The 27,164-nt window shown below is 43.8% G+C and overlaps 1 protein-coding gene across 4 annotated transcripts in view; it reads left to right on the top strand.

Annotated features, from left to right (window-relative positions):
- The window catches only part of LOC105751120 (zinc finger protein 501), a 39,738-nt gene extending 22,627 nt beyond the window's left edge, over positions 1-17,111 (top strand). For all 4 annotated transcript variants that reach the window (XM_031944945.1, XM_031944944.1, XM_031944947.1 and 1 more), the window contains 2 exons: positions 9,925-10,026; positions 14,292-17,111. In XM_031944945.1, coding sequence (XP_031800805.1) covers positions 9,925-10,026; positions 14,292-15,319 — 1,130 coding nt within the window. In that variant the 3' untranslated portion in view covers positions 15,320-17,111. The remainder of the gene's footprint in view (positions 1-9,924; positions 10,027-14,291) is intronic.
- The last annotated feature ends 10,053 nt before the right edge of the window (positions 17,112-27,164 follow it).

Here is a 27,164-nt window from a genome sequence, read left to right as displayed (position 1 = left end):
TGATCTCCGTGGGAGTCTAGCTCTTATGTCCATGGCGTAGCTCTGACTTAGATCTCCATGGGGGAGGGGAACTGCTTGTGTTCTCCTGGTGGGGTGTTCCCTAATCTCCACAGGGGTTCTTTGACACAGATTTCCATGGAGTGTCTAACTCTTCTTTATGAGGGGTCCCTGACCTGATTTCCAAGAGGATATCCCCCTGATCTCCATGGGAGTCTAGCTCTTATGTCCATCATTTAGCTCTGACCTAGATCTCCATAGCGGGGGGAACTGCTTGTGTTCCCCATGGGGGGGTCTTCCCTAATCTCCCCAGCTGTTCTTTGACACAGATTTCCATGGGGTGTTTATCTCTTCTCTATGAGGGGTCTCTGACCAGATTTCTAGGAGGATCTCCCCCTGATCTCCATGGGAGTCTAGCTCTCATGTCCATGGGGTAGCTCTGACCTCGATCTCCATGGGGGGGGGGAACTGCTTGTATTCTCCATGGGGGGGTGGCTCTTCCCCAATGTACACTGGGGTTCTTTGACACAGATTTCCATGTGGTTTCTAACTCTTCTCTATGAGGGGTCCCTGACCTGATTTCTGGGGGGATCTCCCCCTGATCTCCATGGGAGTCTAGCTCTCATATCCATAGGTTAGCTTGACCCAGATATCCATGGTGGCAGGGGGGGGGGTCTTCCATAATTTCCACCAGGGTTCTTTAACACAGATTTCCATGGGGTGTCTATCTCTTCTCTCTGAGGGGTCCTTGATCTGATTTCTAGGAGGATCTCTCCCTTATCTCCATGGGAGTCTAGCTCTTATATCCATGGGGTAGCACTGAACTAGATCTCCATGGGGGGAGGGAACTGCTTGTATTCTCCATGGGGGTAACTCTTCCTCAATCTACCCAGGGGTTCTTTGACACAGATTTCCATGGGGTGTCTAAATCTTCTTTATGAGGGGTCCCTGACCTGATTTCCAGGAGGATCTCCCCCGATCTCCATTGGAGTCTAGCTCTTATGTCCATGGGGTAGCTTGACCCAGATCTCCATGGAGGGGAGGGCTGTTCCCTAATCTCCACAGGGGTTCTTTGACACAGATTTCCATGGGGTGTCTGTCTGTTCTCTATGAGGGTGCCTGACCTGATTTCCAGGAGGATCTCCCCCTGGTCTCCATGGGAGTCTAGCTCTTATGTCCATGGCGTAGCTCTGACTTAGATCTCCATGGGGGAGGGGAACTGCTTGTGTTCTCCTGGTGGGGTGTTCCCTAATCTCCACAGGGGTTCTTTGACACAGATTTCCATGGAGTGTCTAACTCTTCTTTATGAGGGGTCCCTGAGCAGATTTCCAGGAGGATCTCCCCCTGATCTCCATGGGAGTCTAGCTCTTTTGTCCATGGGATAGCTCTGACCCAGATCTTCATGGGGGCAGGATCTGCTTGTGTTCTCCATGGGGGGGGGCGTCTTCCCAATCTCCACAGGGGTTCTTTGACACAGATTTCCATGGGGTGTCTAAGTCTTCTATTTGGGATCTTTGACCAGATTTCCAAGTGGATCTCCCCCTGGTCTCCATGGGAGTCTAGCTCCTATGTCCATGGGGTAGCTTGACCCAGATCTCCATTGGGGGGGGCTGTGTTCCTTAATCTCCACAGGGGTTCTTTGACACAGATTTCCAATGGGGTGTCTATCTCTTCTGTATGAGGGTCCCTGACCTGATTTCCAGGAGGATCTTCTCCTGATCTCCATGGGAGTCTAGCTCCTATGTCCATGGGGTAGCTTGACCCAAATTTCATGGGGGTGGAAGGGGAAATGTTTGTGTTCTCCATGGGTGTGGGTTCTTCCCTAAAGTCCACAGGGGTTCTTTGACACAGATTTCCATGTGGTGTATAACTCTTCTATGAGGGATCCTTGACCAGGTTTCCAGGAGAATCTCCCTCTGATTTCCATGGGAGTCTAGCTCTTATGTCCATGGGTTGGGTCTGACCCAGATCTCCATCGAGGGGGCACTGCTTTTGTTATCTAATCGGAGGGTCTTCCCCAATTCCACAGGGGTCCTTTGACACAGATTTCCATGGGGTGTCTAACTGTTCTTTATGAGGGCTCCCTGACCAGATTTCCAGCAGGATTTCCCCCTGATCTCCATGGGAGTCTAGCTCTTATGTCCATGGGGTAATTCTGACTCAGATCATCATGGGGGGGATCTGCTTGTGTTCTCCATGGGGGGTGTCTAACTCTTCTCTTTGAGGGGTCCCTGAGCAGATTTCCAGGAGGATCTCCCCCTGATCTCCATGGGAGTCTAGCTCTCATGTCCATGCAGTAGCTCTGACCTAGATCTCCATGGGGAGGGGAACTTCTTATGTTCTCAATGGAGGGGGGTGGCTCTTCCCCAATCTACACAGGGGTTCTTTGACACAGATTTCCATGGGGTGTCTAAACTTTTCTCTTTGAGGGGTCCCTGACCTGATTTCCAGGAGGATCTCCCCCTCATCTCCATGGGAGTCTAGCTCTTATGTCCATGGGGTAGATTCACCCAGATCTCCATGGGGGGGGAACTGCTTGTGTTCTCCATGGGGGGGGGGGACTTCCTCAGTCTCCACAGGGATTCTTTGACACAGATTTCCATGGCGTGTCTAACTCTTCTCTATGAGGGTCCCTGACCTGACTTCAGGAGCATCTCCCCTGATCTCCTTGGGAGTCTAGCTCTTATGTCCATGGGGTAGCTTGACCCAGATTCTCCATGGGGGGGGGAACTGTTTGTTTTCTCCATGGGGGAGGTCTTCCCTAATCTCCACAGGGGTTCTTTATAACAGATTTCCTTGTGGTGTCTATCTCTTCTCTATGAGGGTCCCTGACCTGATTTCCAGGAGGATCTCCCCCTGATCTCCATGGGAACCTAGCTCTTATGTCCATGGGGTAGCTCTTACCCAGATCTTCATGGGGGAGGGATCTGCTTGTGTTCTCCATGGGGGGGGGCGTCTTCCCAATCTCCACTAGGGTTCTTTGACACAGATTTCCAATGGGGATGTCTATGTCTTCTGTTTGAGGTGCCTGATCTGATTTCAGGATGAACTCTCCCTGATCTCCATGGGAGTCTAGCTCTTATGTCCATGGGGTAGCTTGATCCAGATCTCCATGGGGGCGGGAAACTGGTTGTGTTCTCCATGGGAGTCTTCCTAATCTCCACAGGGGTTCTTTATCATCGATTTCCTTGGGGTGTCTAACTCTTCTCTATGAGGTCACTGACCTGATTTCTAGGAGGATCTCCCCCTGATCTCCATGGGAGTCTAGCTCTTATGTCCATGGTGTAGCTCTGACCCCGATCTTCATGGGGGGGCATCTGCTTGTGTTCTCCATGGGGGGTGTCTAATTCTTCTCTTTGAGGGGTCCCTGAGCAGATTTCCAGGAGGGTCTCCCCCTGATCTCCATGGGAGTCTAGCTCTCATGTCCATGCAGTAGCTCTGACCTAGATCTCCATGGGGAGGGGAACTTCTTATGTTCTCAATGGAGGGGGGTGGCTCTTCCCCAATCTACACAGGGGTTCTTTGACACAGATTTCCATGGGGTGTCTAACTTTTCTCTTTGAGGGGTCCCTGACCTGATTTCAGGAGGATCTCCCCCTCATCTCCATGGGAGTCTAGCTCTTATGTCCATGGGGTAGATTCACCCAGATCTCCATGGGGGGGGGGAACTGCTTGTGTTCTCCATGAGGGGGGGGGAACTTCCTCAGTCTCCACAGGGATTCTTTGACACAGATTTCCATGGCGTGTCTAACTCTTCTCTATGAGGGGTCCCTGACCTGACTTCCAGGAGCATCTCCCCCTGATCTCCTTGGGAGTCTAGCTCTTATGTCCATGGGGTAGCTTGACCCAGATTCTCCATGGGGGGGGGAACTGTTTGTTTTCTCCATGGGGGAGGTCTTCCCTAATCTCCACAGGGGTTCTTTATAACAGATTTCCTTGTGGTGTCTATCTCTTCTCTATGAGGGTCCCTGACCTGATTTCCAGGAGGATCTCCCCCTGATCTCCATGGGAACCTAGCTCTTATGTCCATGGGGTAGCTCTTACCCAGATCTTCATGGGGGAGGGATCTGCTTGTGTTCTCCATGGGGGGGGGCGTCTTCCCAATCTCCACTAGGGTTCTTTGACACAGATTTCCAATGGGGTGTCTATGTCTTCTGTTTGAGGGTGCCTGATCTGATTTCCAGGATGAACTCTCCCTGATCTCCATGGGAGTCTAGCTCTTATGTCCATGGGGTAGCTTGATCCAGATCTCCATGGGGGCGGGAAACTGGTTGTGTTCTCCATGGGGGGGAGTCTTCCCTACTCTCCACAGGGGTTCTTTATCATCGATTTCCTTGGGGTGTCTAACTCTTCTCTATGAGGTCACTGACCTGATTTCTAGGAGGATCTCCCCCTGATCTCCATGGGAGTCTAGCTCTTATGTCCATGGTGTAGCTCTGACCCCGATCTTCATGGGGGGGCATCTGCTTGTGTTCTCCATGGGGGTGTGTGTGTAACTCTTTTCTATGAGGGGTCCCTGAGCAGATTTCCAGGAGGATCTCCCCCTGATCTCCATGGGAGTCTAGCTCTTTTGTCCATGGGATAGCTCTGACCCAGATCTTCATGGGGGCAGGATCTGCTTGTGTTCTCCATGGGGGGGGGGCGTCTTCCCAATCTCCACAGGGGTTCTTTGACACAGATTTCCATGGGGTGTCTAACTCTTCTCTATGAGGGGTCCCTGACCTGACTTCCAGGAGCATCTCCCCCTGATCTCCATGGCAGTCTAGCTCTTATGTCCATGGGGTAGCTTGACTCAGATCTCCATGGGGTGGGGGGAAAACTGTTTGTCTTCTCCATGTGGGGGTCTTCCCTAATTTCCACAGGGATTCTTTATCACCAATTTCCTTGGGGTTTCTAACTCTTCTCTATGAGGGTCCCTGACCTGATTTCTAGCAGGATCTCCCCCTGATATCCATGGGAACCTAGCTCTTATGTCCATGGGGTAGCTTTACCCAGATCTCCATTGGGGGGCAAAATTGTTTGTGTTCTCCAGGGGACGTTCTTCCCCAATCTCTACAGGGGTTCTTTATCATAGATTTCCATGGGGTGTCTAACTCTTCTATGACAAGTCCCTGACCAGATTTCCAAGAGGATCTCCCCCTGATCTCCAAAAAGAGTGATCTTATGGATCTCTCCATAAGAGTGTCTAGCTCTTATGTCCATGGGGTAGTTCTGACCCAGATCTCCATGGGGGCTACCTCTGATACCCATGGGATATCTCCCTGTGATCTCTATGGGTGGGCTGCCTTTTTCTCCATGGGTGTCTCTGACCCTGATCTCCATAGGAGTCTATGACTGATGCCACAGGGTGTCTCCCCCTGATATCTATGGGTGGTCTACCTCTCATGTCTATGGGGTCTATTTGATTTGGATGTACATTGCTGATTCCTCTGAATCCCTGTTGTGGGTCTATGCCCCTCATTTCCATGGAGGTGTCTCCTTAAAGAACTTTGACAACTTTTTTCCTTATACATGCTTCGTCCCTTCCTTGGACCTCCTGATCCATATTTTCTGTAACATCTTTGTCCCACATCTCCACACACCTGCTGCCCCTTCCACCTTCTCTTGCCATCCCTGGCTCTACAGCTCTCTATTGCTCCTGTGTTCCTTGATTTCATCCTATGATCTCCGTGGGGAATCTGCCTGTGATCTCCATGGGGTTTCTGTCTCCGATTTCTGTCTCAACTGGGAGTCACTGCCTCTCGTCTCCATGTGGGGTCTTCCTGTGATCGCCATTGGAGGCCTTTGACCCTGATCTCCATAGGAAGTCATCCTCTGATCTCCATAGAGGGTCTCGGACCCTAATCTACATGGCATTCTTGGGATCTTCTTGTGCGTTCTCTGCTCCTAGGGATCTTTCACCCAGATCTCTATGGGACTCCTCTGACTGTAATCTGTATTGGGGGAAGGTCTGTCTCTGATCAAACTGGGGGCCTCCCCCTGATCTCCATGGTGGGTCTCTGACCCTTATCAATATGGGGGGGTCGATCTGTGATCTCCATTGGGGAAGGTTGCTCCCGGATCTTCATAGGGGGTCTTTTACCTGGGTCTCCATGTGGGACTGTGTCCCCAATCCTCATGGAGGGGTCTCAGCCCAGATAACCTTGCCAACTTTTCTTCCTTACACATTTCCTGGGACCTTGTGATCTTTCCCCCCATATTTTCTGGAACATCTTTGCCCCACATCTCCCCACACCCTGCTGCCCCTTCCACCTTTTGTCTTCTGTAGCTCTATATCTCAGTATTGCTCATGTGTTCCTCGATCTTATCCCATGATCTTCATGCAGGGTCTGACTCTGATCTCCACGGGGGAACTGCCTGTGTTCTCCATGGGGGAGTTTCTGTCCCTGATTTCTGTTGGAAATTTTTAAACTTGGTTTCCATGGGAAGGGTCTGGGTTTCATCTCCTTTGTGGGGCTTCCTTGATCTCCATGGCATTTTTTTGACCCGTACATCCATGGAGTGTTCTGCATGTGATCTCCATGGAGGGGTGTCTGTTCTTATCACCATGGGGGATCTGCATGTGATCTCATGGGGGTATTCTCCTAATCTCTGGGGGAGGTCTTTGGCCTGCATCTCCATGAAGGGATCTCTGCCCACGTACCCTCGCCAACTTTTCTTCCTTTCACATCTCCCTTCCCTTCCTTGTGACCTCCTCAACTTTCCTGCCATATTTTCCTGAAAACTTTTGCCCCACTTATCCACACACCCTACTACCTACCCCCTTGCACCTTCTCTTCTCTTCCCTGGTCTACCTCTGTCTATCACTCATGTCCTCCTAGATCTCACCCCGGGAAGTCCACAGGGGTCTACCTCTGAGCTCCATGGAGGGGAGATCTCTTTCCTGATCTCCATGGTGGGGGAGTCCACCTTTGATTTGCATGCTGGGTATTTTCCCCTGATCTTCATGGAGTTCTCTGACCTTGATCTCCATGGGGAGTCTCTTCCTAGACTTTCATTGAAGGTCTGTAATCTTAGGATATTTGACCCTGATCTCCATGGGGGGCTCTCTGCCCCTGATGTCCATGGGGTATCTCCCACAATGCTCTATTTCTCCGGTCTTTATAGAGAATCTCTTTCTTTCCTCGGCTTGTATTGGACCCTGGTCTCTTTGGAGGGTCTCTGACCTTCATCACCATGGGGATTCTCCATCCCATCTTCACTGAGGGACTGTACCTTTTGGGATATTTGACCAGGTCTTTCTAAGCTTTTTGCCTGTGATCTCCACACAGTTTCTCTCTCTGATCTCCTTTAGATGTCTGCCCCTGATCTACACAGGTGGTTTCTAACCCTGAACTCCATAGCAGGTCCCTACACTTGACCTTCATGGGAGGCCTATTGTTAAGGACCGTGCCTAGGTGAAGGGGCAGGTCAATTCTCCGAGAGCCTCCACAGCTGTGAATCATGAACTTGAAGGAGTTGCAAAGCAGCTTTTACTAACGCAGATGTTCTTTGTGGATTGGGAATGAAATAAATTGGAGGGAAGAGGAGAGAGGTCAGAGAACACAACTGCCTCTTGGTTTCCTTGTATCATCATCATCCTCTCACAGGAAGAGAGCCATTCTACAGGCCCAGGTTCGACCTCCAGCAGCCACTGGCAGGAGGCTCCCGTATCACAACATATGGTGCCCGAATGTGGGACACAAGAAACAGAAGAAATCCCACATTTCTTCTTTTTATTAGTTTTCAGCTCTTCAGAACTCATCTCTCCATAAATCTCATACCGGGATCTCTAAGTGGGTTTTTGTTGTCCTTGATGTCCATAGAAGGTATCTGCCCCCAGGATGTCTGTGAACCTGATTCCAATGGAGAGGTCTGGTGGGATTTCTGACACTAATCTCGATAGGGGTCTGTCTCTAAAGCTGATCTTCAAGGGGGGGGGCTCTGTCTCTAATTTCAATTTGGGGTCTTTGCCACTGATTTCCATGGGGTGTTTCTACCTCTGATTTCTATGTGTGGGTCTTCCTTGATCTCCACAAGGGGTCTCTGAACTTGATCTCTCTGAGTCTGTCTGAGATCAAAATTGGGCATCTTTGCCCCTGATCTCCGTGTGGGCCCAAGCCTGCTCTGGGCTCTCTTTCTCGCACACATGCCCCCACGTATACATGTATGCACACACATACACAGTGCTAGCTTATAATAGGCCATGAATCAACGTTAATCAGTAGCTGTTTTCTATTGGCCCCATTCACTGGAAGGGAACATATTCGGTTCTCCCAGGTTCCCGGTACAGGCCTTATCATCCCTTTGATTTGGGCTTTCTCTGAGCTGGACAAACAAACTGATTATCTTACGGTGCCCAGCACACACCCCTCTAGAAGCCTCTTTCCTTTTAGTTTTAATTGGCTGATCCAAAAATCCTTGAGATGGTCTCTTGGGAGCAACCTCGGTCCTTCTACCCATCCGCTTTGTCCACTGTAACAGGAGGAGGGATGCCACGAATGGGGAAACAGTAGCCAGGCTAGGGGCTAGACCACAGAGGCTTAGAGTGTGGCTACCTGGGAAGGCAGACCCAAAACAGAGTGGGAAGGGCTTGGGAGTTCCAAACATAGGGATTTCTTTCCAGACACTGGCAACAGGAGAGCCCCTGGAGCCTCTTGAGCAGAGGGGTGACACGGTCGGAAACCCGAGGAAAATCACATTGGGGGACAAATGGAGGCTGGACGAGAGAAGGGAGAGATCAGACTTGAGACTCCTCTTAGGATGCTGCTGGCAATAGGCCAGGCAAGAGACAATGGGGCTGTAATGAATATGGTCCTGGTATGAGTAGAGACAAGTGGATGGACACAAGAGATGGTAGAGTCTGATTGAATGGGGGTAGAGGGGAGCAAGCTGAAGTGAAGAGTCAAGGGTTGCTCCTGGGTTGTGAGCTTTGTTGACTTCAAGAATGTGGGGAGCTGGGGAAGCTAGGTGGCATAATGGTTAGAGCAGCAGCCCTGAAGTCAGGAGGACCCAAGTTCAAATCTGGTCTCAGACATTTAACACTTCCTAGCTGTGTGACCCTGGGCAAGTCACTTAACCCCAATTGCCTCAGCAAAAAAACGTGGGGTGCTTTAAGGGAGAAAGCTCATGAGTTCAAGATCAGACATGTTATGTTTGAGATGTCTCTGGATGCACACGTGGCAAGTAGGCGATGTGGAAGCAGGGTTTGGGAGTCAGGTCAGGGTGTGAGATGTGTGAGTGTGGGTGTCATCTGCAGAGAAGTGAGAGTTGAAACCTTGGGAACTTGGTTATCGCCAAGAAAGAAGAGTAAAAGACCTAGGAGGGAGCCCTGAAGTCCCCCCATGCATAGGAGGAGACTAGAGCCGGGGGACCTGTCAAGAAGACCAAGGATCGCCTTGCCAGATAAGGGAGAACCACAGCAGCCCAAGGCCACGCAGACTCAGGGAGGAGAAAGGAGCCAGGGTGAGCAGTAGAAATGTCAGCAAGGCCATTCGACTTACCCACAAAACCCAGCAGCGCTTTCTTGGTGGCTTTCTTGGGAGATTTGCGGTCTGTGGTGTGAGGGACAGGTGGCTTAGGAAAGTGATTTTGCCTATGAATGTTTTCATTGGAAGGAGCAATTTCAGTTGAGTGGAAAACCATTTTTGGAAACCAAACTGCAGGGGGTTAATTGAGTGGGAGGTGAGAAAGAGGAGCAGTAAATGTGTGCGTGTGTGTAGGCCTTCCCCCATTAGGACGATAGATATAAGCTCCCTGTGGACAGGACTGCCTTCCTCAGTGTCCCCCTCCTGTAGTATAGGGCCTGGTATGTAGCAAGTGCCTACAAAAGCTGTGTTTCCTTCCTTTCTTTTCCAGAAGTTTGACTGGGATGGGGAGGAAAGCTCTAAGGCCATCCCCTAAGTGGTGGTGAGGGCTTTCATGTTTTTCTTCTTTTCACATGAGCAGGTTTTTCTGTTTGCAAGCCTGAAATGATCTCACGGCTGGAGCAAGGAAAGATGCCCTGGGTCTCGGAACTGCAGAGAACAGATGATCGGACCACCTGGCCCGGTGAGTGAGGCCGTGACGGCAATCCATGAGTGCCCAGAGGCTTCCCAGTGGCAGCTGCTATGGCATACAGAACAACAAGGAACCTGGCCCAAGCAGCCAGAGAGCTCCGAGTTCTAATTAAAAAGACAAGGCAAATAAATGTGAAACTGGGTGAGGAAGGGAGGGAGCTCCGGGGCTCACTCTTATCATCTTTAGAATAAGCCAGTTGAACTACATGGTTTCTTAAGTCTCTTTTAGCCCTACTAGTTTATAAGAGCCATTTCCCTCCCTCTCACCTAAGAAGAAGCACCATTGATATAGTGTATGGAAAGCTGGCAGCAGACTTAGGAACGTCTGGGTCTGAGGGCCTCCTCTGACCTGTGCTGGCTGTGTGACCCTGGGCCAGTCTCTTCATTTCTCAGGGCCCCAGAAGAGGAGCTGCCTTACATTGGTAGAAGTCCTTTCTGAGGACTCGGTTCCCTACACTGATGAAACCACAGATCTGGGCCAAATAAATAAATACAAAAAACCACCACGGGTCAGAGAACAGAACACTTTATACAAAGCTATGTGTTAAAAGAAGGTTTCAAAGTGCTCTCTGTGTGTGGACTGGAGTCCCTGAGGGGTTCCTGTTGAGGGGGGACTTCAGCTGGGTCTCAAAGAGTAGATCCAGTCTAGCTCTGGAAGTTGCCAGAAGACCAGTGTGGACATCGAGTAGGCCACCCTAGACATGGGGCAATCTCCATAATTCCCTTCTCGAGGACACCTCTCCCCCACTTCTACAGGGTCAGTTTTTTCTAACTTCCTATAGGAAGACATGCCTCTTTCCAATCACTGCCAAGTAGTTATTCTTTCCCCCGCACCCCCAATCTCTAAGCAGGATCTCTGAGCAGACTTCCTGTCCCTACTGATGGGCAGGAAGGTAAGCTTGTACCAGCTTTACCTATTACCTTATTCTATTGCCCTTCCCTGTTCCTCTTCCTTCTTCACTTCCAGTTCTCCCTCTGGCTTGAGAGGTCACTAGAGACACATCAGCTTAGATATGGTGCGGAGGCTCTTAAAGCTGTTTCCAGGGAATATCACCCACCTCCACCCCACTCTGTCTCCTTGAATTCTGCCTTCTGGCCCAGTGCTGAACCATGGGATACCAGGAGAAGCAGCAGCAGTTTCACAACCGAAGGAATACCGTACAGTAACTTTTGATCCCTGGAATTAAGAGGACACATAAGAAATGTTCACTTGGGCAGTCCGAACTAGGAGTCAGGTGTTAGAAACTGGAGGCAGGTTTCTTAGGAGAAAAATAGAAGCTCCTTCTTAAAGTAACCTAAGTAAGGAAAATCAAGGTTTGCTTCAGGACTGATGAGCAAATTGGTGAATTTAAGTGGAAAGATCCAGATATTTATAGTTCTTCAAATTTGACTCTAAAATGTTTCTTACCATTGAAAGTACTAAGATCTGTGACAGTTCTGTACTTATCAAACTAATTTAAGAAGAGAAGCTTTTATTGATTACTGCCTTGGGGGAGAGGGAGGGAGAAAACTGGAAATCAAACTCTTTTAAAAGTAAATGTCAATATTTAACATGTATTGTTCTACCTGCCATCTGGGGGAGGGGATGGGGGGAAGGAGGGGAAAAGTTGGAACAGAAGGTTTTGCAATGGTCAGTGCTGAAAAATTACTCATGCATATGTCTTGTAAATAAAAAGCTATAATAATAAAAAAAGGAAAAAAGACATATGCACGTAGACTAATACATGTTAAATATGTTAAAGTATAAGTTAAATACTATATATATATATATATATATATATATATATATGTCCATAAAGTTAATTTGCTATCTAAAAAGAATCAGACTTTGAAATAGTGTACAATTTGTACAATTAACCTGTGAAGGAAATCAAAAATGCAGGTGGACAAAAATAGAGGGATTGGGAATTCTATGTAGTGGTTCATACTCATTTCCCAGAATCCTTTTGCTGGGTGTAGCTGGTTCTCTTCATTATTGAACAATTGGAACTGATTTGGTTCATCTCATTGCTGAAGAGGGCCACATCCATCAGAATTGATCCTCATATAGTATTGTTGGTGAAGTACATAATGATCTCCTGGTCCTGCTCATTTCACTCAGCATCAGTTCCTGTAAGTCTCTCCAGACCTTTCTGAAATCATCCTGCTGGTCATTTCTTACAGAACAATAATATTCCATAACATTCATATACCACAATTTATTCAGCTATTCTCCAGTTGATGGGCATCCACTCACTTTCCAGTTTCTGGCCACTACAAAAAGGCTGCCACAAACATTTTAGCACCTGTGGGTCCCTTTCCTTCCTTTAAGATCTCTTTGGGATAGCCCATTAGTAACACTCCATGCATATGTCTTGTAAATAAAAAGCTATAATAAAAATTTTTTTAAAAAGTAAATGTAAAAAAATAAATAAGTTTTGAGAGACAGAGACTTTTGTTTAGGGTTGAAGAAAGAGCAGAAGTGAATTGCAGGAAGAAGGGTCTGGCTTTGGTCTTCCAGCATCCTGCCTACCTTCTTCTTGAAATCCTACAGTAATACATTTCCCCCCTTCCTGAAGCAATCCTTTCAGTCTGTAGAATTTCTTTCTCACTAGGCCTCTTACATCCTCTGCTCTTGCAGTTGTTTTTTTTTAATTCAAGTTAAATATTTCACATTTATCCTTAATTGATCTTTATCTTCTTAGATTAAGCTCACTGTTTTAACCTGCCAAGAGCTTTTTGGACCCTGGGTCTTTCCTTCTGTTTGGCTATGTATGGTTTCTGGCTTTGTGTCATCTCCCAATTTCACAAACCTTCATGAAATTCACTGATAATAACATTGAACAGAATTGTGCTGAGGCTAGATCCCTGTGGCACTGCATCAGAGACATCCCCCCCCCCCCGCCTCCATTATCATCTGACCTTCTGACATCAATTCAGTAATCAACATCCTCTAGTTCTGGACACTTAGCCAGGTCCCTGTGCATTTAACAGCATTACCGTCCAGTCCATACATTTCTATGTTGGCCACAATCACGTCATGACATAATCTCTCAGATGCCCTGCTGAAACCCAGGTAATCTAGATCAACTAGTGAATGAAGATACTTTAAGTAGGAAACTTTTGTAGATTTTCTCCACAGTATCCCTGCTGGAAAAGAAAATGCAGTGAGAAGAAAGGCTAAACCAGCTGACCCGTGTAACCATAACTCAAGGTACCACAAATCAGTCTAACTGAGGGAATGGAGGCATGGACGTAAAAAAAAAATTCACTTCCATGTGGTTGGACAGTGTGATGTGACTTAGTCCAATTAAAAAATCATTTAGTAAGCAGCTCCTCTGTAAGGCATTCTGCTGGTTACTGAGCAAGTGAAGATCTAAAATCAAGATCATCTGAGGAGGAGGAGGAAGAGGAGGAGGAGGAAGCACAAATTCAGGAAAAGCTTCCCTTAGGAAATAACCCCGAGCTGTTCTTGAATCTAAGGATCCAAAGAGGATGAAGTATGTGTATTCCAAGAAATAAGGCACAACCTGTTCAAAGACTTGGAGATGGGATGGAAAGCTGAGTACAGAGGATGCACAAGTCAGTTTGGCTAGAAGATAGAATGTATGAAAGAGGAAAATGTGAAACTAATCTAGAAAAGGCCTAGAGCCAGATTATAGAAAAGGCAATGAATGGCCTAGGAATCCAAAAGCCTTGGTTCTAATGCTGGCTTTGCCATTTGCTGGTCTTGTAATCTTGAGCCAACACTACTAACCTTTAAGATGCCCTAGGCTCCTTATCTTTAAAATGAAGGTAATAAGGCCACAGGGAAAGTTATGAGGATCAAATGAGATAATGGATGTCAAGTATCTTAGAAATGAGAAGTTGCTATATCCAAGTGTAAAGTAGAATTTGAGGATTTGTGGACTTAAATCTGGAGCAGCTAGGTGGTGCAGTGTAGAGAGTTCTGGCCCTGGAGTCAAAAACACTTATCTTCCCGAGTTCAAATCTGGCCTCAGACACTTACTATCTGTGTGACCCTGGGCAGGTCACTTCCCCTCTATTTGCCTCAGTTTTCTCATCTGTAAACCCAAGACCAGTATCTTGATCAAGAAAATTCCAGATGGGGGGTCACAAAGAGTCAGCCATGACGGAACAACAAACAACAAACTCAGATCTGTAAAGCAGCAGCAAATGTCACCCAAGCACTAATTTCGTTCTTTGGCTTCAAATTAAGTTTCTTTGCTCTCACTACAGAGAACAGATGACATTAGTGTTTTGTTCTTATCATTTCAGATGATGGACCGGAGGAGGGCAACATGGAATCTCTTCATAATCAGGAAATATCTAAAGATGAATCTGGGTGGATTTTGTTAGCGGGGATCCCCAGGGAGCAAGGCAGCAAACCTGTAGAACCCTCTGCCTGTCTTAGTAAGTTAAAGGGGTCCCAGCAAAACCCAGCAGAGAAGAGACCCAGGTACTCCCTTTCAAAGCCCCCAAATTCCAAGCTTATTATGACCCTCAGCCCCAGGAAGAGGGTTACAGAGAACAACCATGCGTCCCATGGACGAGAGTGGAGCTGTGAGCCGATCCACCATCTGATTCCCCATGAGGGAGAGCTGATGAGAGAGCAGTCCCAGAGTTATGATTCGTTTAACCGTCCCCTCAAGCAAAATTCAGAATTCGTGAGACACATGAGAAATCGCAGGACTGAGAAACCATATAAATGCACTGAATGTGGGAAAGCTTTCAGCAGGAGTTCACACCTCATTCGACATCAGAGTATTCACAACGCAGAAAAGCCCTATGAGTGTAACGAATGTGGAAAAGCCTTCAGTCAGAGATCATCCCTTATTGGACATCAAAAAGTTCACAGTGGAGAGAAGCCCTATAAGTGTAATGAGTGTGGGATTGCCTTCATCTGGAGTTCACACCTCATTCAACATCAAAAAATTCATAGTGGAGAAAAACCCTATGAATGTACTGAATGTGGGAAAGCCTTCAGTAGAAGCTCATACCTGATTGGACACCAAAGAATCCATAGTGGCGAGAAACCTTATGAGTGTAACGAGTGTGGGAAAACTTTCAGGTGGAGATCAGCCCTTAATGATCATCATAGTATTCATAATGGAGAAAAACCCTATGAATGCAACGAGTGTGGGAAAGCCTTTGGGGGGAGATCACACCTGATTCGGCATCATAGAATCCATAGTGGAGAGAAACCCTATGAATGTAATGAGTGTGAAAAAGCCTTCAGTAGGAACTCGCATCTTATTAGACATCAGAAAGTTCATAGTGGAGAGAAATTCTGTGAATTTAATTAATGCAGGAGAGACATCCCTCAAGTGGTAGACTTTATGGCGTCTGCTCTTATTCTTAGTGGAGAGAAATCCTGTCTGTCATTGAAAAGTGCTTCAGGTAGAACTCATCCTTTAATCATTGTTAGAATAGGCTTCTTGGAGAGAAACATCCTGAACAAAAGAGACTTCAGGGAACCGGCTCTCCCCAGCTCCCCAAAACAAAACCTGTAGGGACAAAATTAATCCCTCAAAATAAGAAGAGGAAGCCTGAAACCACTACTGGGAAGGAGACAGAGAAGGGAGCAAGGCCTGAGGCTACTCCCCTGAGACTAGGACCAAAGGGTCTGAATAGGAGATGGAGCTTTTTTGCCCAGGCCTGCCATGTAGGTAGGCCAAGAAGCAAGAGAAGAATGAAAGGAAGGGCCCCCTTTAGGGCGATGGTGGGTCACAAGCTGGTAGCATCTGGCAGCGACTGTGGTAACTAGCTTCTGAGCTGGGGCTGGAATTGGGGAATCATAGATGGAGTTGGAGTAGAATATTGTCCTCATTTTATAGATGAGGAGACTGAGATTCCAAGAAAATTGAAGGATTTTCCCTAGGTTACTTATAGCTAGCTTTGGAACCCCAAGGACTCTTACTCCAGATCCATTGATCAAATTCCCTCTATTCTGACTCTAGCTTCAGGGATGACCCAGCCCCACCACTGAAGGAGAGGGAAAGAGGGTCACCTTAAGTATCAGTTTATTCAAGGTGGGAAAATTGAATCAACAAAGAGACAGAATACCGTTCAATAGATGGTTGCCAAGTCAAAGGACTGGATTTGTTTGTAAATTTTTCAATAAGAACCAAGGGACAAAATGAAACCCAAATGCCAGCAGAATCAGTCCCACAAATACTAGGAAAATAAATTGGATGATCACATTAAAGACAGAGGGTAATTCAGCTACCAAAAAGCCAAGGAAGAGATAGAGGAAAAATGTAAAGCAAAGAGAGAGACCAGCCTTGAGACTTTGTTGGTATAGGTCAGGAAACTCCTTCCACCAATGCAGGTTGAATGGGTAAATTCCTTCTCTGCAACTTAAGTCCTAGGGACTTGCTTGGAGTACTTGCCCAGCTGTTATTCTGTATCAGAGATAGGATTTAAATATACATCTTTCTGGCCCTGACACCATCTTTCCATAAAAATGGTTCTCAAATTGTTTGGTCTCAGGACCCCTTTTTACACTTATAAAAATGATTGAGGATCCTTTTTCCAAAGAGCTTTTGTTTATGTGAATTATATCTATCAGATCTGACCATATTAGAAATTAAAACGTTTCGGTATTATTGTGAAACTAGTTTGGCCTCATGTATACCCTGAAATGGTTTCAGAGACACCCAGGTTCTCCTTTGAGAACCATTGCTGCCTCTCAATGCAGAACACAGAAAATCAAAATGACAGTAGAAGCAAAAATTAAGTATCAGAGCAAAGTTCAGTGAATTATAATATTTAATACTTGTCTAGTAATTTCTGTCATAGATCCCACTTTATCCTCAACACACCTTTCGAGGCAATGTGAGTGGGTAAAAAGGATTGGATTTTGGTCACCTGAGCTTAATTTTTCTACTAGTCATCTAACTGATATATACAACATGTCCGATACGGTTACAAGAAGTGTGTCCATGTTTCCTTCTAATATAACTGGACAAATCTTGAAAGTCACAGAATGCCAAAAAGTACTTAAAAGGCTTAAAGACTCTCAAACCATGTACTACTTAGGATCCCAGAAGTGATCACAAAAAAAAAAACTACATTTGTGTAGAAATAATTGGAGAACACAGAATAGACTCAAACTGGGAATTGGGGGACTCTGGCATAAAAACGTCCCACGTTCACATCTAGAAGAGATGTAATTTTACAATAGAGAAGAAAAAAGTACTTCAAGTACAGATCAAAATCTCTCCAAATTTCTCAGCCATGGCAAGGGGACATTGGCAAAATTTTAAAAGAATAGGCTTGGCTCTGAAAGTCACATTTCCTACATCTACTACAAATTTGGACATTTAACTTGAAGGCATAAAAATAATGTTGAGCAACCAGGATAACTTCAAGGAATCTGGCAAAAGTTCAGCATTGAAAAGTCCAAATAAATAGTTGGTATAATTGAATTTAAACCTGTGGTTACCTGTAATTGATTGCAGAGCAAAATGATTAGACTTTGTGAAAGAAATATAAACGTTTCCATTTGACATTTTTAAAAATGTAATGAAAGAGAGGAGGGTTAAAATGTAAATGTTAAGGATATGAATTATTTTATTAAAAGGGATAATGTTACAGAATGGATAAAAAAATACATAGCTTTTGGGAATCAATGCACAAAAAGAGAAGGAGACTCAAATTTGAAATCTTGGTTTAAAATATGTTGTGCAACTTCAAATTTAAGAATAGGAAAGTGGTAATGATAAGATAAAATACATTTTAATTTCATTTGGAATACCTTGAAACAGGCCAGAATGCTATATAATGATGAAAGTGACATAGTTACCAATTCAGAAAATTAGATTTGGTTTTTTTTTAAATTTTCAATATAAAAGAACCAAAGGACAAAATGAGAACAATAATAGGAAGCCAAGTTTTAAAGGTTTTCAACATCACAAGGATCACATGTAGTATTTAATTGGCAACTTTGATATTCCATTATTATATTAGACTGATTAATCTAAAACTAAGAAATCATGGGTCCAAACTACTTATTTAAATTATCTTGTATATAGTATGAAAGAAACAGAAAATATACAGTTTTTTTTCAAGTTGCAAATAAAATTCACAAAGTAATCATTTATTTTGATACTAAGTCCTATGTAAATGAATAAACACAGAAATGACATATACACACAGTATTTTCAACCACAGTTGCAAGAAAATCAAAAATAATTGCAGTGTTATGGGGACAAGCTGAGTAGGGCAACCGAGATTATATCTTAGAAGTAAGGTCTTATTATGCCCTGAGGGTGAGTCCAAGAAGGGATTCAGAAAGCAGTTTTAGGATTACCCTTGCCAAAAAATTCCTGGGCAAACCAAGCATGTAGGCATAGTGGAACTTTGCTAGACCTCTAACCCTTTTTTCACAATATTATCTGGGACAAGAGTTCAGAGAGTCCCATAGCTCCACACGATCTCCAAGTTGGGAAGAACCTTGCAGTTGTTCATTTAGGATCCTATGTGTGATCTCATACAAGTACCTTTCACCTCAGTTGGGGAGGTGCTTATTTTTCTCTGCAAAATGAAGAGGTTCTACTAGCTGGCCCCTGAGGGCCCTTCAACCTATAGAATTATAATGTATGTACCAACTAAACAGGGGTCCTCAAACTTTTTAAATAGGGGGCCAGTTCACTGTCCCTCAGACTGTTGGAGGGCCAGAGTATAGTAAAAACAAAAACTTTGTTTTGTGGGCCTTTAAATAAAGAAACTTTATAGCCCTGGGTGAGGGGAATAAACGTCCTCAGCTGCTGCATCTGGCCCCCGGGCCGTAGTTTGAGGACCCCTGAAAGACTTCATGATAAATATTTCCATTCTGTGCTTTAGTTCTCCTGACTCTCCACCCTTGAGAGTTTTTTTTATTCATTTAGCCAATCAGATGGCATGAACTCCACTCTTTTCACCATCTTGTTTGTCCTCTGGATAATCATCCGAGTCCTACCTAAAATGTGGTGCCTAGAACTAACCAGAACTCCAGATGTAATCTCCCTAGTCTTCCACACTGGGTCTCTCCATTGGAATAGAAACTCCTTTTCTGTTCCCTTCCCTGTCTTTGTATACCTAGCACTTAGCTCAGTGTCTGATACACACCAGATGCTTTATAAATGTTTCTTAAATCTTAGCTTACTCTTTAATTTTGTCAGCTGCCATATCATACTGTTGAACATGTGTGTAGCCTGCTAAAATCCCAAGATTCTTCAGACAAACCTTTGTCTAGCTATTCCACCTTCATCTTGTGCTTGTGTTGCTGATTTTTTGAATATAAGAATGTGACTTTGCATTTCTCCCCATGTAGTTTCATCTTACTCGTTTTAGCACAATAACGTCGCCTATTGAGACCTTTTTGGGCCCTGGCACTTGCCATTCATTGTGTTGTACTTATTTCTCCCAGCTTTGTGTTATATACAGATTTGACAAGCGTACCTTATTTATTCCTTAATCTCAGATCTTTGATTAAAATGTTAGACATCACAGAAACTACCATAGATCTTTGAGGCACTTCCCTAGAGACATCTTACCAAATCGACATGGAACCATCGATAATTACCATGAACCATCTACATATTCCACATTCATCTATACTAGCAGCCAGCTCACTTATCTTTTCCACAAAGTAACATGAGATACATTGTCAATTGAATTAGATTGGTTAGAATCTAGGAAAATCATATTGTATTCTCCGATCAGCTAATCTAGTAACCTGTTAAAAAATGACGTCTGGCATGACCTTTATTTTATTTTATTTTACTTAATAGTATTTTGGGTTTTTTTCCAAACATGTAAAGATAGTTTTCAGCATTCATCTTTGTTAGATTTTGAGCTCCAAATTTTTCTTCTGTTCTTTCCTTCCCCCCGCCCCAAGACAGCAAGCAATCTGATATAGGCTATACATGTACAATCATGTTAAATGTATTTCCACATTAGTCACATTGTAAGAGAAGACTCGGAACAAAAGGGAAAAACCATGAGAAAGAAAAAAATTTTAAAGAGAAAATAGTGTGCTTTGATCTGTATTCAAACTCTGGATGTGTCAGCATTTTCCATCACGAGTCCCTTGGAATTGCCTTGGATCATTTCATTGCTGAGAAGAGCTAAGTCTATCATAGTTGATCACCACACAATGTTGCTTACTTTGTACAATGTTCTCCTGGTTCTGCTCACTTAATTCAGCATCAGTAGATGGAAGTTTTTCCAGGTTTTTCCAAAATTTGCCGGCTCATCATATACAACAATAGTATTTCATTATATTTATAATATACCAAAGCTTGTTCAGCCATTCCCCAGTTGATGGGCATCCCTTCAATTTCCAATTTTTTGGCATAACCTATTCTTGAGAAAAACATTCTGGCTCTTTGTAATGACTTGCTTCCATCACCAACCATTCCTTTACTCCTACTACTAATAATAATATTAAAACCTTTTCCAGAGTTCAAAGTCAAATTTGGCTTACAATTTGCAAACTGTCCTTTTTCCATTTTTGTAAATCAGGACATTTCAATCCTTCAGCAACTCTCTTGTTTTCTCTCATGATTCAGGTATCCTTGATGATATCTCAGGCACTTCATCTGCAAGTTCTTTCAATCCTGGAGAATGTGGTTCATCTGGGCAAAATGCTTTAGACTTAGTAGTTAGGGGCTCATTTACTATCTCCTTACTTTGCTTGCCTTTACTAATCCTATTTGGTTTGCCCTCAATCCAGAGAAGTCAGAAACAAATGAATAATCAAGCAACTCTTGTCTTTTCTCCAATGTCTATCATTATCTCATCATCTCTGAGCACCAATTCTGTCCGTTCTTCATTCATCTTTTCCCAATAAAGCATTGAAAAAAATAAGCCCCAAATCTTATTCTCTGTGATTTCAGGATGACCACCTCTGACCAGCCTTCTTACTGGACTGGGACATATTTTTGTATTTATCCTCTGCTAGTTGCTTTTGTTTTCATCTTTTATACAAGCCTTTTAAGAAATCTATTGGCTGATCAGTTTCCCTATGCATCCACATTAGGCTGTTTAGATTGCTCCCCCTTTTCTTTCCTGGAATTGTTTCTGTTTGGGTCTTTCAAAAATTTCATTTTTGAGAGCTGACTTACCATATCAAATTTTAGGCCATAGGATTTTACCTAACCTTTCTCTGGATCCTTTGAAATCACTCCTGTAAATGTACAGTATGCCAGTCTAGAATACATGTCTGTGCCTGGCACAGATTCTAGGATGGGATAGTCATTCCCCTTTTCTCTCCCTACCTCCCAGCAACCAGATTCTGATTAGTGAGAGTTGTGTCCAAAAAGAGAAGGTTTTTTCCCCCTCATAGATTCTCCTACCTTTTGTGGTATGAAATTATCACTAAGGTATGGCAAGAAATCATTATTTACCCCGATTTTCATGAAGTATTCCAGTCTGTTTGAAAAATTGGCCCCTTTACTTCTATAATTGGGGCATTTGGATGGCACAGTGGATAGAGCACTGGGCTTGGAACCAGAAACACTCCTCTTCCTGATAGCCTCAGATATATACTAGCTGTGTGACCCTGAGAAAGTAAATTCACCCTCTTTGCCTCAGTTTCTTCATTTGTAAAATGAACTGGAGAAGGAAATGGCAAACCACTTCAATATCCTTGCCAAAGAAATCCCAAATCCAGACACAACTGAAAAAATGGCTGAACGACATTTCTATAGCTTGCCTGTGCTAGGTTTGTTTCTGGTGGTCAGTCTGTAGTATAGAGTATGACAATATTAAGTCTGTTTCTTTGTCTGCTAATAATCCAAATGCTCTCCACCATCTCTTCTTCCCCTCTAGTAACATTTCTTCCACAACCTTTAATCCTTATTCTATTTTCTGTCTTGGAATTAGACTTTATTTGCTGTGGTCTTTGTGGCAAGGGTGCAACTTTGCTGTCATTGCCACCATAGATTCTCTTTAGTAGTATAGAGCAGTAGTGATCCCCAAAGGCCACGGATTGACTAAGAAAACTATAAATTAGTATTATCTATGTTGCACTGTACTTTTGTTAAACGTGTCCCTCAATGTAATTTGAGTTTAGTTCAGGCAGCATGGCTGAGTTTGACACCTCTGGTGTAGAGAACAACAGCAGATATCCTTTATTATAGGGAAGAATTGGTTTCAGTTACTTTTTAACCACCTTCTCTAGAATCCAGTCTGAGATCTAGTTGTAGTAGCGAGAATTCAGAAGACCTGAATTCGTATCCCATTGGCTAAAAGCAGCCATGTGGCCATGGGCAAAGTCTACCTGGATATTTGCTTGTTTTCTCCCAAATAGGGATAGTAATTTCTCAGTACCAACCTCCCTGACTGATTGTGAAGATGAAATGAGAGCAATGTAAAAGACTATGTTTCTGCTGGGGATGGGAGGAAGGGAAGCCTATTGAAGCCTGAAGATATTCTGACACTCAAGTGACCCAAGTTCCAACCAACAGTCCTGGGTGCCCACAGACTCTTGTTTCCAGCCAGAACTGAACCTCGCTAATAGATAGCCCTAACGAGAAAGCTCCTGACATTTAGCAAATATTAATCCAACAGAACCCACTTCTGCTACCCTGCCAAATAATACATATTTTAGGAGACTGGGAAAGGCAGAAATGAGACTAGAACAGGCTAAGTCAGAACTCATTTATCATCAGAGAGCTAAATGAAACAATGTCCCCTCTGTAGCTAAAAGCCCTTTGCAGCTGGATCTATCTCATCTCTGCCAGAGATAGCAATAACGATATAGGAGAGGTTGGGAATTGGATCCAGAGCGACTTTCTGTCCTTTCTGACGGGAAAGCTTTGGGTGTTTCCCAATGCCTAGGGGATGTGCCTGAGAGGGAGTCAGGAAAGCAAGATGAAAAGAATTCCCAAACCACTTCATGGCTTGTTTGGATGAAGCTTGCATGTTATGCTAAGTATGACATACAGAACCCATGCTCTTCCTGTCAGAGGTTAACATCCACCGATGGATATGATGAAATGTTTTCCTTCCAAATGCTAAAATAGGAAAACCACTTAAGCTAGAAATAAGAGCTGGAGGTGCTTTGGGATAATTCTGACCTTATTTGTTGCTTTAAGAGAATAGGCTGTAATTGAAATCGTTAGAGAAAGTTTTGAGAAAATGAGGAACCTAAGAAAAATATAAATAGAAAGGTAAATCTATTGCAAAACAGAAAGCCGTGTGTTAAATTTAAAGGTTAATTATATATGTATGTGTTTTTAAGAAGACATGTAATCTGTGTCTCACACATAGTCTTACTTTCCTCATAATAACTCTTGTGAGGTAAAAAAAAAAATCTTATTTCATAGATGAATGAACTGAGAATAAGTGATTTATCTAGGTTATCAAGATAGAGATTAGCATTAAACTTGGAATTTCATTGCTATAGCGAAATCCTGGTGAGGAAACTCTCTCTACCAAGGCAAGTTGAGATTTTTCTCTTTAGTTTACAGTCTCATAGTGTTGCCTTGAAGTCCTCAAGTGAAAGTCACTCGCCCAGGGTCATGTGGGTAGTTAGTATGTGTCAGAAGCTGGCCTTTGACCCAGGCGTTCCTGGCTTGGAGTCCAGGTCTCTAGCAACTACCTACCTATAGGGTCCATAGAATTAATCATTGTCAGGGTTAGGATTGGAAACTGGATTTTCTGATCTGTGTTCTTTTCACCACTACCAGCACCGCCACTACTACTAATGCCTTTTCCTGTTGTTTTGTCCTTCATTCTCTAAGAGGACCGTGATATCAGGGATGTGATGTCATAACATGCAAGTGAATTGGAATGAAGTGAGGGAGGGCTTCTTCGCAAGGACCCCACCTCACTTTCCCCTCCAGAGCCATCTGGGTTCATTGGCAAGACACGGAGCAAGACAACTGGAGATGGTCCTGGATGCAATGGGAGACCTTGACCTTTTAAAGCTAAGCTTTTTAACAGGTCTCAATTTGACTCAGGCAGTGCCCAACCAATGATTAAATATATAACTGTGTTGATCCCTTAAAAGTAATCACCATAAGGCCCTTCCATCCTCCACTATCTCTTGACCTCTGTCCAAATTCATATTTGTTACTTCCATGACACATTCAATCTCATCCTCTGCCATTCACTTCTCCTTTTGCCTTTGATCAGGGACTTTTCCAGGGAGTCCCGTCTTCTCATTATATGGCCAAAGTATTTAAACTTCAGCTTCAGTATTTGACATTCCAGCAAATAGCTGAATTAATTTCTTTAAGTATTGACTAATCGGACCTTCTTACTGTCCAAGGGATTCTCAAAAGTCTTCTCCAGGACCACAATTTGAAGGTATCAGTTCTCCAGCCTTTCCTTATAGTCCAACTCTGAAAGCCAACACATTGCTGCTGTAAAAACTATAGCTTTGAATATAAGGGCATTTGTCAAGAACGTGATGTTTTTGCTTTTTAGTATGCTCTCCAGATTTTCCATAGCTTTCCTTATGAGAAGCAAGCATTTTAAAATTTCATGGCTGTAGTCACCATCTGCAGTGATCTTTGAGCCCAAGAATATAAAATCAACACTGCTTCTAGTTCTCCTTTCTCGGATTTGCCAGAAAAAGATGGGATCAATTGCCAAGACCTCAGGTTTTTTGTTAAGCGTCAAGCCGGCTTTTACATTACACTCTCGCCCCTCATCGAGAGGCTTCCAAATTCCTTTTCGCTTTCTGACATCTGAGTGGTCTCATAAGCATATCTGAATTTGTTGATATTATTCCAGCTTGGCATCTCCCTCTGCAATAAGTTATGTAAATTAGGGAACAATATGCATGTCTTGTCATATTCCTTTCCCAATCTTACACCAATCAATTGTTCCATGTTTTGTTCCAACTATTGGTTCTTGGCCCACACACAGGTTCTTCAGGAGAGAAGATGTTAGAATCCTAGTGATAACTCAATGGAGTTGACAGAAACAATGCTTATTGGTTCACACATTAGAGTGAATCCTTACAAAGTGTTAAGTCATTAGAGTTGACAGAAATAATGCTTAAGTTAACACTTTTGAGAGTTCACACATTAGTTCACACCTTTGGGAGATTTCAGGGTTCAGTATGAGATATCCAAATTCACACCTCCCATAATCCCACTCTCAGAGGAGGAGTCAATCTTTGAGTTTACACCTCTAAAAGAGCATAAAAAGAGCTTCAGTCAGTTAGTCAGTCAGTTCAGAAGATTGCCAGGTGTTGGAGTTGAGCTAGAGGCAGAAGCTGGAAGAGCTCTTGGAATCAAGCAGAGAGATAGGCCTCTAAGAAAGCTAACAGGGCTATTTTTGAAGAGACAATAAAAGACTGTACTTTAATCCCTGGCTGCATTTGAGGTGATTAGTACTTGAAACTGAAATTAAGGCTGCCTCCAGAAAACCTCCCCAAGAAACCTGCTCCCAGAGGATGATTATATTATAAAAAAGAAGAGAACACCACATTTTGGCGCCCAGAAAGTCAGGTGGTCTGGTCCTCCCATCTCTTTGAGAACCAGATACATTTTGCTGTGTTCCACAACTTCAGAGGCTTTAGTGTAGTTGATGAAGTAGAAATAGATGTTTTTTCTTCTAGAACTCCCTTGCTTCCTATATAATCCAGCAACTTTGGCAATTTGGTCAGAAAATCAGCCTGCTCTTCTGGTAATTCTCGGTTCATATATTGTTGAAGCCTACCTCGTAGAAACTTAAGGATAACCGTGCTGGCAGATGAAATGAGTACATTTGGTTGGGAATTTGAACATTCCTTGGCATTGCCTTTCTTTAGGATTGAGTCATAAACAGATCTTTGCCAATCTAGTGGCCACGGGTCAGTTTGCCAAATCTGCTGGTGTATTGAGTGCAACCCTTAAAGAACTTCAGTAGTTTGAAGTTGAATTTAAACTTTATTTTTTTATTATAGCTTTTTATTTACAAGATATATGCATGGATAATTTTTCAGCATTGACACTTGCAAAACCTTCTGTTCCAACTTTTCTCCTCCTTTCCCCCTCAGATGGCAGGTAGATCCATACATGTTAAATATGTTAAAGTATATGCTAAATACAATATATAGCTTATATATCCATACAGTTATTTTGCTGCACAAGAAAAATAGGACTTAGAAATAAGGTAAATATAACCTGAGAAGGAAATCAAATAATTTAAACTTGAAACTAAAATTTGAACTTTAATAGTTCAGCAGAAACTCCATCACTTCCATTAGCCTTATTGTTAGCAGTGCTTCGTAAAGCCCATCGACTTCATTTTCTAAGATGTTGCTTCACCAGAGGCAAATAATTTTGAATGGGACCAAAGGACTCTTTATAGAGTCCTAATTTCACATAGACAGCTATTTGATTATGTGTTCTGGGGTGGGGATTTAGCCCATTTATTTTATTTTAAACATGCATTTATTTTCTCTCTTTTCTCTTTTTCCTGTCTCTCATTAAACAATTACAAAGAGCAAACCATTACAATTGCAGTAACCTGTGTTTTCTTCTATGTTCATTCACTGTTCCTCCAAAAATGTTCAGTATCTAAAGATCACCATGAACTAACAAAGCTGTTGGACTAATCCTTCCTGGAGCAACGATTGATGTTTCTATGTTTGGTTTCTGCCAGGAAACCATCATCTGAGATCATGGGATCCTAGATGAAGAGCTAGAAGGGAACTGAGAGACCATCTATTGCTCACCCCATTTTATAGAGGAGGAAACTGAGGCCCATGGCAGGGAAGGGACTTAGCCAAGGTCACAAAGGTAGAATTGAGCTAAAATTTAAATCCAGGTCCTCTGATTCCAGAGTTGGCACTTTCCACACTAGCCCATGTTTTTGACATTTTTTCCTGCATTTTTAAAAAAACACCCCAGTAGGGACAGCTAGGTAGCACAGTGGATAAAGCACCAGCCCTGAAGTCAGGAGGACCCCAGTTCAAATCTGGCCTCAGATACTTAACCCTTCTAGCTGTGTGACCCTGGGCCAGTCACTTAACCCCAGTTGCCTCAGAAACCTCCCAAAAAAGACCAAAAACAAAACACCCCACTATTATTTACTTATTTTTCACATTCTTTTTTTTTCTGGTGTTATCTTGAATGGACTTGTTCAGCCATTCCCCGATTGGTGGGCATCCCTCAGTGTTCAATTCCTCTCTACCAAGAGGTGCCATAAATACTGTTGTATAAA

Source organism: Sarcophilus harrisii, chromosome X, assembly GCF_902635505.1.
Source record: "Sarcophilus harrisii chromosome X, mSarHar1.11, whole genome shotgun sequence".
Classification (NCBI taxonomy): Eukaryota; Metazoa; Chordata; class Mammalia; order Dasyuromorphia; family Dasyuridae; genus Sarcophilus; species Sarcophilus harrisii.
The sequence above is the reverse complement of the archived record's forward strand: the minus strand, read 5'-3'. Positions and strand labels throughout refer to the sequence as shown.